Source organism: Oncorhynchus mykiss, chromosome 27 (genome assembly GCF_013265735.2).
Source record: "Oncorhynchus mykiss isolate Arlee chromosome 27, USDA_OmykA_1.1, whole genome shotgun sequence".
NCBI classification, from domain to species: Eukaryota; Metazoa; Chordata; class Actinopteri; order Salmoniformes; family Salmonidae; genus Oncorhynchus; species Oncorhynchus mykiss.
Genome location: NC_048591.1, coordinates 3,384,786 through 3,401,945, shown reverse-complemented (window position 1 = coordinate 3,401,945; position 17,160 = coordinate 3,384,786). Strand labels below are relative to the sequence as shown.

The following is a 17,160-nucleotide window of genomic DNA, read 5'->3' as shown; positions in this document are numbered from 1 at the left end:
CCACACTGCCATTTCACACCAGGACAAAACAAACACCTATGTGAGAAGGCTATTCACTGACTACAGCTCAGAGTTCAACACCATAGTGCCTTCAAAGCTCATTACTAAGCTAAGGACCCTGACACTAAACACCTCCCTCTGCAACTGGATCCTGGACTTCCTGATGGCTCGCCCCCAGGTGGTAAGGGTAGGTAACAACATACTCGCTACGCTGATCCTTAGCACACATCCGACGGGCCCCGTGTTCAGTCCCCTCCTGTACTCTCTGTTCACTCATTAAGTTTGCCGATGACACAACGGTGTCTGATCACCAACAACGACGAGACAGAATATAGGGAGGAGGTCAGAGACCTGGCCGTGTGGTGCCAGGACAACAACCTCTCCCTCGATGTGATCGGGATTAAGGAGATGATTGTGGACCCATTCTCATCGACGGGGCTGTAGTGGAGCAGGTTGAGAGCTTCAAGTTCCTTGGTGTCCAGATCACCAACAAACTAATATGGTCCAAGACAGTCATGAAGAGGGCACGACAAAACCTATTCCCCCTTAGGAGACTGAAAAGATTTGGCATGGGTCCTCAGATCCTCAAAAGGTTCTATAGCTGTACCATCGAGAGCAACTGAGGACCCATGCCAAATCTTTTCAGTCTCCTAAGGGGGAATAGGTTTTGTCGTGCCCTCTTCACGACTGTCTTGGACCATATTAGTTTGTTGGTGATCTGGACACCAAGGAACTTGAAGCTCTCAACCTGCTCCACTACAGCCCCGTCGATGAGAATGGGTCCACAATCATCATGCAACTGCTCGGCCTCCGACCACAAGGCACTACAGAGGGCAGTGAGTACGGCCCAGTACATCACCGGGGCCAAGCTTCCTGCCATCCAGGACCTATATACCAGGCGGTGTCCGAGGAAGGCCCTAAAAATTGTCAAAGACTCCAGCCACCCTAGTCATAGACTGTTCTCTCTGCTACCACACGGAAAACGGTACCGGAGCGCCAAGTCTAGGTCCAAGAGGCTTCCAAACAGCTTCTACCCCCAAGCCTACTGAACATCTAATCAAATGGCTACCCAGATCTCTTGCATTGCCCCCCCCCCCCCCCCCACCTTTACACTACTGCTACTCTTATTATAAATGCATAAGTCACTTAAATAATTCTACCCACACACATATATATACACAGTGCCTTGCGAAAGTATTCGGCCCCCTTGAACTTTGCGACCTTTTGCCACATTTCAGGCTTCAAACAGAAAGATATAAAACTGTATTTTTTTGTGAAGAATCAACAACAAGTGGGACACAATCATGAAGTGGAACGACATTTATTGGATATTTCAAACTTTTTTAACAAATCAAAAACTGAAAAATTGGGCGTGCAAAATTATTCAGCCCCCTTAAGTTAATACTTTGTAGCGCCACCTTTTGCTGCGATTACAGCTGTAAGTCGCTTGGGGTATGTCTCTATCAGTTTTGCACATCGAGAGACTGACATTTTTTCCCATTCCTCCTTGCAAAACAGCTCGAGCTCAGTGAGGTTGGATGGAGAGCATTTGTGAACAGCAGTTTTCAGTTCTTTCCACAGATTCTCGATTGGATTCAGGTCTGGACTTTGACTTGGCCATTCTAACACCTGGATATGTTTATTTTTGAACCATTCCATTGTAGATTTTGCTTTATGTTTTGGATCATTGTCTTGTTGGAAGACACATCTCCGTCCCAGTCTCAGGTCTTTTGCAGACTCCATCAGGTTTTCTTCCAGAATGGTCCTGTATTTGGCTCCATCCATCTTCCCATCAATTTTAACCATCTTCCCTGTCCCTGCTGAAGAAAAGCAGGCCCAAACCATGATGCTAAAAGTTCAATTTTGGTTTCATCTGACCAGAGCACCTTCTTCCACATGTTTGGTGTCTCCCCCAGGTGTCTTGTGGCAAATTTTAAACAACACTTTTTATGGATATCTTTAAGAAATGGCTTTCTTCTTGCCACTCTTCCATAAAGGCCAGATTTGTGCAATATACGACTGATTGTTGTCCTATGGACAGAGTCTCCCACCTCAGCTGTAGATCTCTGCAGTTCATCCAGAGTGATCATGGGCCTCTTGGCTGCATCTCTGATCAGTCTTCTCCTTGTATGAGCTGAAAGTTTAGAGGGACGGCCAGGTCTTGGTAGATTTGCAGTGGTCTGATACTCCTTCCATTTCAATATTATCGCTTGCACAGTGCTCTTTGGGATGTTTAAAGCTTGGGAAATCTTTTTGTATCCAAATCCGGCTTTAAACTTCTTCACAACAGTATCTCGGACCTGCCTGGTGTGTTCCTTGTTCTTCATGAATCAAACACTTCATGAAAGACCATGAGCTCATGTTGCGCAACATTTCTATAGGCTATGCAATAGTGGGAGAAAACATGGCCGCTAATAAAAAAAGAGGATCTAAGGAGCTTCTATAGGCTAGGCCTACTATATTTATTTCTCAACTTTCCTAATATTAAGCACATTGCTTATATTCACAACAGGAGTATAGCCTACCTGGCTGGCATGAAAATATTCCACTGGGAAAAGTGTCCTCCATTCACTATTTAAGTGCACGTTTCTATACAGATGCATGATAATGGTCCATTCTAAATCATAACAAATGTCACACATATACTAAATAATATATGTAAAGACAAGATCAAATCAAGAATAGTCTGATGGGTGACAATATTAGCCCATCACTTGTGAATTATATATTATGAATGTGTGAATGAAGCCCAGCATAAGAAACAATGCCTTTTTTAGCGAGTTGTTTGAATCATAGTTGCACACCTCATGTAGCCTAGCCCATAGGCCTATATGTTTTAATAAAGGTTTGTATCACAACTAAATTGGCCAAATAACTTCTTAAAATTTAGCACATTAATTCACTTTATAAGGGATGTAGCGCCTAACTGGCATGCATATATATATATATATAAGCAACGCGTGAGTTCCAAATTTGGGGAAGATCATTTTCACCATAAAAATGCACCTTTATAATAAAAGCATTACATGTATAATTGCATTTGCAGTCACTTTTGATTTTGATAATGGTGTTTTCTGCTAATGGAACATTTGCGCTTATAGCCATGTGTGCATTGCGGGGCTTATAATGTGAAGAAATAGCCTAATAGATTATCAACATTTTAAGCTAAATGTTCTGATCTGTTGCGTTAGCCACATTGCATAAACAATGTTTTTTTGATGCTAGTAATGGTTGTATTAATGTGGGATCTATCGCATCCCACAACTGTCCCAGACAGTTTAGAATATTTATTTCTCGCACAGAATAGGTCGACTTTTGTACTATGAGGATAGATTGACATAGGCTAATGATTTTGTGTTTCGTTAGACCTACTCATCTTGTTGGCTGCCGAGAAGTAAATGTGGACAGTTCATACAATATCGTCAATATGCACCTCGGAATTGGACAAGGACACGCGCAGTTGCATCCCCGATGTGTCTGTCTTCACTTGTAGCCTGTGAGAAAGACCCGATCACGTGACAGTGAGCCGTGTGAATTAAAGACGCTTCGGATTGAGCAGCACACTCAGAGAGAAGGGCACAACGCAGCACTTTGGGCTGCAAAGGGCATAGATTTTTTTTAGGGTGCATTAGGGTGCATTACGGCCACAAAGGGGATGCCGCCATGAAGGCAGTGCTGTCAAATTGTGAATGAGGCTATTGGTGTGTACAGACTGCGCACAAAAACAAAGCAGAGCACATGCCTTTCAAGTGACTTTTTAAAAATCATTATTAGAGCCTCAGCATGCAGCCTTACAATGCATTAAAAACAAAAACATGTTGTCAATGTTTGTAGAACAACTAAAGTTACTAGAATAACTCTAAACTTTCTTTGTTAACCGCTCCGCACAGAATAGCCGCATGTCGGCACTCCCTCAAATCATTTGGAGAAAATATTTAGATTTTATTCAGCTTTGTTCAATTGTATTCTTCTTACTATAAAATAATACCACAGTATTATAAGCATATCATGTCTGCTAAATTAACTAGTGTAGCCCACAGCCATTTGGCATAGCTAGATCAGGACCCAACATAAGGACAACTCAGAGTATGCTATTCTTTTCTTCTGAAATAAACACAAAATTCTTCATATCATGCTTCTTTAGACTTGTCTAAAATAAACAATGGATTCATTGTGAAGGTGTAGGCTATATTCCAAGGATTTATTATACTTTTTAAAATGTATTCTAAGCTGTGTGGGGAAGCCAGGAGATTCTAAATGTGTTTATGTTAACGGCCAAGTACCGTGAAACCCAGCAGTTAGTTGCTTGACAAATCACCGGCTGACAATTTTGTGACCGCCACAGCCCTATACCCTCCTGCATGTTACAGGTTTCCAACTCCTTGTTGATGGAGAAGCCTCTCTCGACAGCTGCCTGCCCATGGGACAGAAGAAGCTTCTTACAGAAACCCCAAAGCTCAGGGTACGATTGGCTGAGGAAACCATGCAGGAACACATCCAGCCTCGTCTCTGTGGGCCGGAAAGAGAGGAAGTGCTTACTTTTGTCCTCAAGGGATAGGAAGTTCCCACATCACCTGTAATAAAACAGTTGAAAATAAATACGTGAAAACTATTATTTAGATGAATCATATTACATCAGACATAAGTTATAGTTGTGTATACATTTGGTAATAAATCCAGAACAAAATCTCTTCCAGAACTATTCTATTAAACTGTTACTACCTGCAGAGACACCTCCTGAAAACTGCTTGTCGAGCAGAAACGTATGCACAAGACTGCTCATCCTTTCCTGACACCAGTCTGGGTCGGAGTATATGACAGTGAGGTCCAAACACACCGTCTTATGGTGGGGTATTTCAGGGGGCTCTTGTCCTGTACTTTATTTTGGATGTTTGACATAGCCTTCATGCAGTCCCTCCTAAACTCTAGGACAGTGAGTTCTCCTTACACTGTTTTTTCTCCAAGGACAGTGGGCCGTAATTTGCGCTGAATGACTTAATACAATAGAAAACTATCCTTACCATAATTTGATAGAAAGTAATACTTTAAATTCTCACATTACCTTGAGGACTGACTCGGCACCCAAGCTTATGTCAACTTCCTTCGGGTGGGCCCAATTATTTTGGTCAGCGACACCCAGTCTGATCATGTGCAATGGAGTGATGTCCTGGAGGAGCTCCCTCTTGACAGAACGCCTAAGCAGACTATGCCAACAGGAAAACTCAAAATGTAATGCAAATACCATTTTAACCACATTCATCATTAAATATATGTATATTTCCAAAACTCTCTTATCTTTATCATCACCTCTATCATAAGCTTCATATCATCAACAGTACAATCAGTGACAAGAGATTTAATCAAAACGGCAATATCAAAAATTGTGCACCGCTATAATATAAATCATTACCATTATCAACTCTTTGTGGTGGAGTGGCATCACTGGCTCGTCAATCTGGTACTTGGTCAAAAAGGGGCTGAAAGTCCTGGAGACAACCATGAAGAACCGCAGTTTGACCCAAGATGAGCTGATCTTGCTGAGCTGTTTCTGTGTCAAAACGACTGTTCCATGGGTTGAGAGCAATGCGAGTGGTGTAGTCAGCCTGTAACGTTAGCCGTCTACCGTAGTTTCATGTCAACTTCCGTTACCACTTCACCACAGCCAATCTCTGCTAGCTAACAGATTAATGCACATGCCGTGTTGAAAGAAAATATGCCAACAGTCATGAGTGACTCACTGACTTCTGTCCGCTGTGGGAACGTTACAGGCTGACTACACCGCTCACATCGCCTGCGCGAGCGTTGCAAAATAAATTTAGAAATCTGTATTATTCAATTATTGCGCGCCAACGAGTGTCTTCGTTACCAAGTTCTAAAATAGAAGTCAGTTCTATTTGTAACGCAGATTGCGCTGCAAGTCCTGTCACCTCTCCCATCTCCTCATTGGTTTATAGAAGCAGGTACCCACGTGCCATCTCCTCATTGGTTATACCCATGTGGGTGACTGAAAGACGAACGAGGTCAGTGGCGGTAATGCACCTAATTTATGAAAGTTGCCAATTGCAATATAAAGTCAAGAGAAGAAAGAAAAAGCCTGGAAGGAAGAGAGATGACTAGAAACGATTTGGTTGACCATTTTGTGTGTAGATTAATTGGCGGAGTAGAGGGCCTTGTGCATTTCAGGTAAAATAACTGAATGTTTATAATCCCAGGACAAATTAGCTAGCAACAGCAAGCTAGCTAAATAGGACAAATTAGCTAGCAAATGCAAGCTAACTAGCTAAATTGCCATAAATGTTTAATGCTTTTCGACCAGTTCCCAAATTAATATAATTGGTTCAGAGTTTTTGTTTTGATATTTTAATCTGCGTGTCGTGATCACGTTTGGTGTGGGGGGACAAAATACACTTATGCACGTTGGCGCACGCGCGCAGCCGGTTTGGGTTCCGTGTTAGTGTGGTTCCGCTCTGCGCGTGACTCAAGCTAAAATGAGTTCCTTCCATTGAAGTAAATCACAATCCTTTTACCCATTCTTTACATCACCTCTGTTCAACGCAAACGGAACGTAATAAAAAGTAGTCAATATCCCAGTCTACTTTATTTTTTTAGGACCTTTTAAAAATGTATTTAAGACTTAAAATAATTTATCTAAATTAAAAGCCTTAAGACATTAAGGACCCACGGACACCCTGGTCTGGGCAGGTGTGATGTCGTTAATGTTTGTATGATTTTGTCATTTGTATGTTCTGTATAATTTATAAAATCTTCCCAAAAACGTAATATAGTTCAGGAATACTAATCATTCACAACTAGGAGCAGTGTGAGTCGCCGATAGAAATGGGAAACATGCTTTTGTCCTCAAGCCGGGGCATCCCATTCAAACTTAACCATACAGAATTAAACAGCTATCAACTGATCTAACCACAAAATCCTTGAATGGAGAAGAATCTGTTCACGTCACTTGGTGCCAGGGGGCGATCAGAGGTTCTCAGAAGACATGAAAAAACAACGATGAAAGCACAAGCAGTAGACTTGGCTCACATGCGATGCTTGTGAGTTTCTTTGAATGAAATTCATTGAATAAGTCCAGATTCTTGGTACCAACTTTCACATTGACCCATCTGCTGAGCTGTGAGCAAAGCTCAGGCCAAACCTCAGTCACTGATAAGATAAGTGAGTGGAAGGCGGGGCAAGCATGACAGCACAGGAGAAGCTACTCACGGAGAGGTGGAGGGGCCAGGAAAAGAAAACAAAGGTCACTACTGGGCCCGGCTGGAACATTTAGTAAATTCCCCAGGCGCGTGAGGCTGTGGGTGCACTCTGACACAGAGGCAGTTTTGGCTTACCCGTCACCTCTACTTGTATCAATAAAATGTGATTGCACTGACTTATTACCTAATTAGAGGTAATAAGTGCACTGCCAATCACTTCCATTATCTTTTGCATTCACACTATGGACTACACTCAACTTTAGACCACTGAGGTGTATGAATACAGATAAATTATTAATGTCCTCTTTCGTGAACAACAGTAACAATACAGTAAACAAGGCGAGGGTTTAACTTTGCCAAGCAGCAGCTTAATCAATGCAAAAATAGGACTACCATTACAGCAATGTGTATTTAAGTCCACATTATGGTATGTAAGCTACATTATAGCCCCTCCCTCAGCAAATACACACCAGCACTGTAAACTGTAGGGCTTTGACGATACCAGTATTGTGATTTTTTGGGGTGGGCGTGACAAAAATGAAAACACGAAGCAGAACAAACAAGTTGGTCCTTTAAAAACCTGCTGTCTGTAAAATTGTGTGCTATAGCTTGGGAAATAAATGTGACTCTGGATGACAAAATAATGTTTGTTTTCAACATGTAAATGTTGAAATGTAAGCCGCTTCGTGATTTGTTTCCTTGCCACGATACGAATGAGGTGTGTGCCTTTGTAAACTGATCTCTAAACCATGATGCATTGTGTGCCTCCAACCCTAAACCCAAACATACAAGTATTACGTAACAAAAGGAACAACAAGCAGACAAGGATTTAGTTAGGCCCAGAAAGACAATAGTAATATTGCAGTAGCACTGTAGCGATCCTATTAAATTACGAGAGGGGCTATGTCATAAACCCTCAAAGTTACATAATAGCAGCCAAAATGGTCAGGGAGAAATCCAAAACCAGTCTAATTGGAATTAATGGCAGTAGAGGCATAGGTGATGCATTTCCTGCTTTTTAATAACTCAGGAAAATTAAGGCATGTGATGTATCAAATTGTATTATGGAATTATAGTCAACCTAACATATTGTCCTACAATTTACACAGGTTTTATACACATTTTCTGTACAAATAGCATCTAAAACAGTGTTTCCCAAACTCTGTCCTCGAGACACCAAGGGGTGGACAATTTGGTTTTTGCCCTAGCTGTGTAGTACAGCTGATTCAAATAATCAACTAACCATATAGCTTTGATTTGAATCAGCTGTGTAGTGTTAGGGCAAAAACCAAAACGTGCACCCCTTTGGACCCTGAGGACTGAGTTCGGGAAACGCGGCTCTAAAATATACAATATTATTCGGAAAGTATTCAGACCCCTTCTCTTTTACAAAACGTTGTTACGTTACACGATTATGCTAAAATACATTAAATATATATTTTTCCCTATATCTACACACAGTACCCCATAATAACAAAGCTTAAACAGATTTATAAATGTTAGCAAATTTATTCTAAATAAAACAAACCTTATTTACATCAGTATTCAGACACTGATACGAGACTTGAAATTGAGCTCCGGTGCATCCTGTTCCCATTGATCATCCATGAGATGTTTCTACAACTTCATGAGTCCACCTTTGGTAAATTCTATTGATTGGACATGATTTGGTAAGGCATACACCTGTCTATATAAGGTCCCAGTGTTGAAAGCGCACGTCAGATCAAATACCAAGCCATGAGGTCTGTAGAGCTCTGAGAAAGGATTGTGTCTAGGCACAGATCTGGGGAAGGGCACCAAAACATTTCTGCAGCATTGAAGGTCCCCAACAACACAGTGGCCTCCATCAGTTTTAAATGGAAGAAGTTAGTAGCCACCAAGATTCTATCTAGAGCTGGCCGCCTGGCCAAACTGAGCAATTGGGGGAGAAGGGCCATGGTCAGGGAGGTGACCAAGAATCCGATGGTCACTCTGACAGAGCTCCAGAGTTCCTCTGTGGAAATGGGAGAACCTTCCAGAAGGACAACCATCTCTGCAGCACCACCAAATCAGGCTTTTATGGTAGAGTGGCCAGATGGAAGCCACTCCTCAGTAAAAGACCCACTTGGCGTGTGCAAAAAGGCACCTAAAGGACTCTCCGAAACAAGAGAAGGAAACCTGGCACCATACCTACGGTGAAGCACAGTGGTGGCAGGGACTGGGAGACTAGTCAGGATTGAGGGAAAGATGAACGGAGCAAAATACAGTGTGATCTTTGCCTGCTCCAGAGCGCTCAGAACCTCAGACTGGGGCAAAGTTTCACCTTCCAACAGGACAACGACCCTAAGCGTACAGCCAAAGCAACGCAAGAGTGGCTTCGGGACAAGTTTCTGAATGTCCTTGAGTGGCCCAGCCAGAGCCCAGACTTGAACCTGCTCGAACCTCTCTGGAGATAGGTGACAATAGCAGTGCAGGGCCCGAGTGGCCCAGTGGTCTAAGGCACTGCATCGCAGTTGCTAGCTGTGCCACTAGAGATCCTGGTTCGAGTCCAGGCTCTGTCGCAGCCGGAAGACCCATGGGGCAGCATACAATTGGCCCAGCGACATCCGGGTTAAGGGAGTGTTCGGCCAGCAGGGATGGTCCCATCAGGCTCTAGTGACTCTTGTGGTGGACCAGGTGCAACGCACGCTGACACGTTTGCCAGGTGCAGTGTTTCCTCCGACACATTGGCTTCCGGGTTAAGCGAGCATTGTGTCAAGAAGCAGTGCGGCTTGGTTGGGTCGTGTTTTGGAGAACGCATAGCTTTGCCTATCCCGAGTACATACGGGAGTTGCAGCGATGAGACAAGACTGTACCTACCAATTGGATACAACGAAATTGGGTAGAAAAACATCTAAAAAATACAAATAAAATAGCCAGCCGTGCAGCGACGCTCCCCCTCCAACATGACAGAGCTTGAGAGGATCTGTAGAGAAGAATGGGAGAAACCCCCCAAATACAGATGTGCCAAGATTGTAGCGTCATACCCAAGAAGACCTGAGACTAATTGGTGCTTCAATAAAGAACTGAGTAAAGGGTCTGAATACTTATGAAAATGTGATGTCAGCTTTTTATTTTTAATAAATGTGAAGGCATTTTTTTTTTAAATCAATTTTAGAATAAGGTTGTAACAAAATGTGTAAAAAGTCAAGAGGTCTGAATACTTTCCGATAGCACTGTAAACAGAACATAAATGTCTGATTTTGTTTTCTTGGAAAGTTGTGAATGCTACAGAATTACATGATGCAATATCAGTACTTGTTACATTTACAACTTGTTTACAACGTGTATAGGGGATGTTGTTCCCACTGACGATTAAAACCTATCCAAACCAAAAACTGTGGATAGATGGCAGCATTCACGCAAAACTGAAAGCGTTAACCACCGCATTTAACCACGGCAAGGTGACTGGGAATATGGTTGAGTATAAACAGTCCAGTCATACTGTAAGCCACCAAACAGGCAAAACGTCAGATCCTGAGACAAAGTTGAGTCGCAAATCAACGGCTTAGACACGAGACGTATGTGGCAGGGACTCCAGACAATCACGGATTATAAAGAAAACCAGCCACGTCGCTGACACCAACATCTTGCTCCAGGACAAGCTAAACACCTACGCCCACTTTGAGAGAAACAGTGCAGGTCACCATAGCTCCTGTGGACTGCGAGCTCTCGTTCTCCGTGGCCGACGGGAATAAGACATTTGTGTCTTAACCCTCACAAGGCTGCTGGACCAGACAGCATCTCTAGCTGCGTCCTCAGAGCCTGCACAAACATATTCAAATCTCTCCCTATCCCAGTCTGTTGTCCCCACTTGCATCAAGATGTACACCATTGTTCCTGTACCCAAGAAAGCTAAGGTAACTGAACTAAATGACTATCGCCCCGTAGCATTCACTTCTGTCATCATGAAGTGCTTTGAGAGGCTAGTGAAGGATCGTATCAGCTCCACCTTACTAGACACCCTAGACCCAGTGCAATTTGCATACCACCCCAATAGATCCACGGATGACGCAATCGCCATCGCACTGCCCTATCCCACCTGGATAAGACGAATACCGATGTAAGAATGCTGTTCATTGACTACAGGTCAGCCTTCAACTCCATAGTACCCTCCAAGATCATCATTAAGCTCGGGGCCTGGGTCTCTGAACCCCGCCCTGTGCAACTGGGTCCTGGACTTACTGACGGGCCACCTCTAGGTTGTGAAGGTAGGCAACAACACCTACACTCTGCTGATAATTTATTTCAGTTACCTTCACAACAACATTCCCTTCCCAGGAAAGGGCTGAAAATAGCACATATATTAATATATGTATCCTTAGAAATAAGGTTAATGAAATGAAAAACTTGCTAACAACCGATTCATAAACTCAGCAAAAAAAGAAAAGTCACTTTCAGGACCCTGTCTTCCAAAGATAATTCGTAAAAATCCAAATAACTTTGCAGATCTTCATTGGAAAGGGTTTAAACACCGTTTCCCATCCTTGTTCAATGAACCATAAACAATTCATGAACATGTACCCGTGGAACGTTCATTAAGACACTAACAGCTTACAGACGGTAGGCAATTAAGGTCACAGTTATGAAAACTGTCCGCAATATCCTGAGAGAGGGTGGACTGAGGACTTGTAGGCCTGTTCTATTGGAGTGGCCATCACAAAGCCCGGACATCAATCCTATACAACATTTGTGGGCAGAACTGAAAAAGCGTGTGCGAGCAAGGAGGCACAAACCTGACTCAGTTACACCAGCTCTGTCAGGAGGAATTGTGGGAACTTATTGTGGGAAGTTTGTGGAAGGCACCCGAAACATTTGACCCAAGTTAAACAATTTAAAGGCAATGCTACCAAATACTAATTGTAAAAAAACAAGTTTAAATGTATTTGGCTAAGATGTAAGTAAACTTCCGATTTCAACTGTAAATACTACACATTCATTGTTTTACACTATCTTTTCACAGCACTGGTAAACAATGATTGACCAACTCCCTGACCAACATGGCTGACCTTTGGACCATCATAAGAAGGTTCATGCCCATTCTTCTATTCTAATTATATGAGTAATACAGTAATACTACTGTAATTGTGCTCTTAACACTATGTTTAGGCCCTTGTGACTTATTTCAACACCAATACTAGGTGGATTTGGTGAGAGATGTACAGCAAGCACATGGTGTGTATTTAGCACACAACGAGCGGTACTCACGGTTGGTCGAGCTTCTTGAACTCGGGGATGGGCTCGGCCTTCTTGCGGGACATGAACCAGTAGATGATGAGGCCGGCGATGAGGGTGAAGAGGAAGAGGTCCAGGTTACTGAAGAGAGGCTCTTCCTCCTCCATGGCCTCCGGCTGGGTGCTGCTCTCTGCTTCCACATCCGGCATCGTCACACACAGGGCTGCCAGGACAACCAGACAGGGCAGAGGTTAGAGGCCAGGAGCAGGGCTGTCCCCAACTAAAAAAGATCTTTGTCGACCGAAAGTCTGTTCTTTCGACCAATCGATTGGTCAAAGTTTTAAACATGTATTATCCATATATAGACACACCCTGTGTGTTTTAATAAAATCAACTATATGCATTGAGCTTAACTGATGCTTTAAGCGCACTGTTTGATGAAATAAGACCAAAAAAAGAGTTATTCAGATATCAAGATAACCAAAAGGGGGGAAAAAAACAACCTGACCATACTGGCTTTTGCAGATTCTGACATTACTCTCCAGAAGTTGCCGGTAATAGGCAACACGAGGAGTCGGCAACCTTTCTCATGTGGAATGCCAATTTATCTTACCATTTCTACTGATCTGCATGCCAGTTATGATTAAGCCAGGGAGTGCTTGGGGATAAAAAAGAGGAAGCGGCCTGCACGAAGGGGCAGAGAACGGAGAGGGAAGCGTGTGTTATGAAGAGTGTGAGAAGAGAGAAATATCTGTGTGATTACCCGTTGTGACCTAGACTGTCTGATTACCCCCACTGTGTACCAAACCGGTTTGGCTGAGGATCCGAGTTTTAGGATTACCCCTGGAGAATGGAACAGACAATGAGAATGGATTGTGAAATGGTTGATGAATTCCCCCCCTTTCCCCAGTTTCCCCAAACATTTGCATTCTAAACTAAGCAAAAAAAAGAAACGTCCCTTTTTCAGGACCCTGTCTTCCAAAGAGAGTTCGTAAAAATCCAAATAACTTCACAGATCTTCATTGCAAAGAATTTAAACACAGTTTCCCATGCTTGTTCAATAAACCATAAATAATTAATGAACATGCACATGTGGAACGGTCGTTAAGACAAACAGTTTACAGATGGTAGGCAATTAAGGTCACAGTTATGAAAACTTAGGACACTACTGACTCTGAAAAACACCAAAAGAAAGAACGTGCCTTAGGCATGCTGCAAGGAGGCATGAGGACTACAGATGTGGCCAGGGCAATAAATTCCAATGTCCGTACTGTGAGAAACCTAAGACAGCACTACAGGGAGACAGGATGGGCAGCTGATTGTCCTCACAGTGGCGGACCACGTGTAACAACACCTGCACAGGATCGGTACATCCGAACCTCACACCTGCGGGACAGGTACAGGATGGCAACAACAACTGCCCGAGTTACACCAGGAACACACAATCCCTCCATCAGTGCTCAGACTGTCTGCAATAGGCTGAGAGGGGCTGGACTGAGGGCTTGTAGGCCTGTTGTAAGGCAGGTTCTCACCAGACATCACCGGCAACCTATGGGCACAAATCCACCGTCGCTGGACCAGACAGGACTAGCAAAAAGTGCTCTTCACAGACGAGTCGCGGTTTTGTCTCACCAGGGGTGATAGTCGGATTCGCGTTTATCGTCAAGGGAATGAGCGTTACACCGAGACCTGTACTCTGGAGCGGGATCGATTTGGAGGTGGAGGGTCAGTCATGGTCTGGGGCGGTGTCTCACAGCATCATCGGACAGAGCTTGTTGTCATTGCAGGCAATTTCAACAGTATGCATGACAGGGAAGATATCCTCCTCCCTCATGTGGTATCCTTCCTGCAGGCTCATCCTGACATGACAATGCCACCAGCCATACTGCTCGTTCTGTGCGTGATTTCCTGCAAGACAGGAATGTCAGTGTTCTGCCATGGCCAGCGAAGAGCCCGGATCTCAATCCCAATGAGCACGTCTGGAACCAGAGGATGAGGGCTAGGATCAGAGGGTGAGGGCTAGGGCCATTCTCCTCAGAAATGTCCGGGAACTTGCAGGTGTCTTGTTGGAAGAGTGGAGTAACATCTCACAGCAAGAACTGGCAAATCTGTTGAAGTCCATGAGGAGGAGATGCACTGCAGTACTTAATGCAGCTGGTGGCCACACCAGATACTGACTGTAACTGTTACTTTTGGTTTTGACCCCCCCCCCCCCCCCCCCCCGCTTGTTCAGGGACACATTATTCCATTTCTGTTGGTCACATGTCTGTGGAACTTGTTCAGTTTATGTCTCAATTGTTGAATCTTATGTTCATACAAATATTTACACATGTTAAGTTTGCTGAAAATAAACAGTTGACGTTTTTTTTTTCTGAGTTTAGTTTGTATAAAGTGTACAAAGTTCTTAAGGTATAGGGGGCAGCATTTTCACTTTTGGATAAATAATAGCATGCCCAATTTCAACTTCCTGCTACTCATGCCAAGAATATAAGATATGCATATTATTAGTAGATTTGGATAGAAAACACTGAAGTTTCAAAAACTGTATGAATCATGTCTGTGAGTATAACAGAACTTATGTAGCAGGCGAAACCCCAGGGACTAACCGTTCAGATTTCTTTCTTTTTTTTTTAGGTTTCTGTCTGTTCTTTGAGTTCTCATTGGGAAACGATATTTCTTAGGAACTTGTTTTCAGTTCCTACCGCTTCCACTGGATGTCACCAGTCTTTGGAATTTGGTTGAGGTTATTCCTTTGTGCAATAAAGAAGTATGGCCATCTAGGAACTGCGTAACACTGTTGAGTGTTACGCAAGACTTGAAAAGTAGCTTGGTTTGTTGTCTTCCTGTATTTAACACAGATAGACCTGTCTTCAATTTGATCAATTATTAACGTTTAAAAATACCTAAAGTTGTATTACAAAAGTAGTTTGCAAAGTTTACAGGCAACTTTTGAAATATTTTGTAGTGACGTTGCGCAATTTGGAAGCTGTTTTCTTCTGGATCAAACTCGCCAAATAAATGGACATTTTGGATATATATGGACAGAATTAATCGAACAAAAGGACCAATTGTGATGTTTATGGGACATATTGGAGTGCCAACAAAAGAAGCTCGTCAACGTTTTGTGTAGCGCATGCAGGGTTGAAATATGCTACCCTCTTTGTTTACTGTTGTGCTACCATCAGATACTAGCTTCTTATGCTTTCGCTGAAAAGCCTTTTTAAAATCTGACATGTTGGCTGGATTCACAACGAGTGTAGCTTTAATTTAGTATCTTATGTATGTGATTTAATGAAAACTTGATTTTTATATCATTTTATTTGAATTTGCCGAGCTGCATTTTCCCTAAACATGGCTCTGGGCTAATGGTCTGTCGAGATTTCTAACTTTATAATGAAAGATGAAGAATAAATGCTAAGTTGTAAGAGCAAGGTTATTGTTGTTGACAGCCTATGCTGATTAATGTTTAGCAATTCACATGTAATGTCCACGTCTGCCAGAGTGCAACAGGTCACACGAGTTCATATCATGCCTCTTTCCTTATCTCGAGGTTCATGATACCATATCGCTCATTTATTAACTTTGGACAAAATAGACAAATTAAAACAGCCATCAAACAATATACCTAATAAAACAATGCCTCAATGTATTATTACACTAATAACAAGAGAGTGGATATAAGTTCAGTTTAGCCCAATAACTACTCTAACGGAGCTTACCATTACTCCCTAAGGTCCAAGGACTGTATATGTTATTTTCAGAGATAGACTGGCTCTGACAGCCAAATACTCCGTTTAAACGTGAATCGATGCTCAAATTGCGATTCGGTTCTAGAAACATAAAGCCCTTTACTTTCATATCACATCAAAATAATTTCGCAAATGCAAAATATACACTGGTTTAACCGGCTTTAATCACAGTTACAGTGACAAGTATTTTTCAACGACAACACGTTTCTGGCGGACTTCTTCAGTTACACACAGGTATTCAGAGCATGCTAGATAGCTAATTAGCAGTCTTTTATCTTCCGTAAACACGCGCTGTAACATGGAGATATGGCCGTGTGGGAACACCAACCCTAACCCTATAAAATGTCTATCAATTAAACCTAGCTAAAAATATATATTTATCGCTGGTATGAAAGATAAGGAAGGTCCTTATGCTTCCAAAACCTTACCTCAAGCGATGTGTCTCAATGTTCAAACAGAGCGTCGGATTTCTTAACAAAACATCCCCGTTCAGAAGACGTTGTGTAATGTAATGGAACAGAGTAATGACCAATGTCTACATTCAGTCAAGCAATGCCCAGAGATAAACATGTTTTAAATAATAGCTTGGGGGAAAAAATCGTAGCTTGGCTGCTGAGGCAAGGAGACCCTAGCTCCGCTAAAACCATTTACAACTTTGTGCTGTTTTCAAGGGATTGTTAAATCTTATAAATATTTGGTTTTAATATCATGACTTCTTGAAGAGCATGGTCAGAAGTACACATTTCCGATTATTCCAAATGTCGTTCCATCAGAGTTATACAGCCAGTAACTGATGTTCATGATCAGTCAACATCAATTGATCAAGTAATTTCAGATACGTGAGGGTAGCCTAACCATTTGGCATGTAACTAGCTATGCAAACAACATGTGTCATTTAGCTTGCTTCATCAGATATTAGGCTTTTTTTTAACGTTTATTATTTTTTTTAAAGCTTGTCAACGGCAAGTCCTCATCCAAGTAAAGTGGTCAGTCAGACTTCTGTCATC

At 42.5% G+C, this 17,160-nt stretch overlaps 1 protein-coding gene and 1 long non-coding RNA gene across 5 annotated transcripts in view; both read right to left on the bottom strand.

Annotated features, from left to right (window-relative positions):
- LOC110507350 (NADPH--cytochrome P450 reductase) overlaps window positions 1-17,160 on the bottom strand; it is a 44,752-nt gene that overhangs the window by 26,167 nt on the left and 1,425 nt on the right. For 2 of the 4 annotated variants that reach the window (XM_036965682.1, XM_021587284.2), the window contains exon 2: window positions 12,438-12,627. In XM_036965682.1, the coding sequence (XP_036821577.1) occupies window positions 12,438-12,627 (190 nt within the window). Of the gene's footprint in view, window positions 1-12,437; window positions 12,628-13,167; window positions 13,248-16,581; window positions 16,670-17,160 lie in introns of those variants that run through there. The other 2 variants (XM_021587283.2, XM_021587286.2) reach the window with 2 other exon arrangements.
- On the bottom strand, window positions 4,149-5,948 carry LOC110507352. Its single transcript, XR_002471117.2, has 3 exons — window positions 5,411-5,948; window positions 5,063-5,204; window positions 4,149-4,574 (listed from the first exon to the last, which is right to left on the bottom strand). It is a non-coding gene; the product is annotated as an uncharacterized LOC110507352 (long non-coding RNA).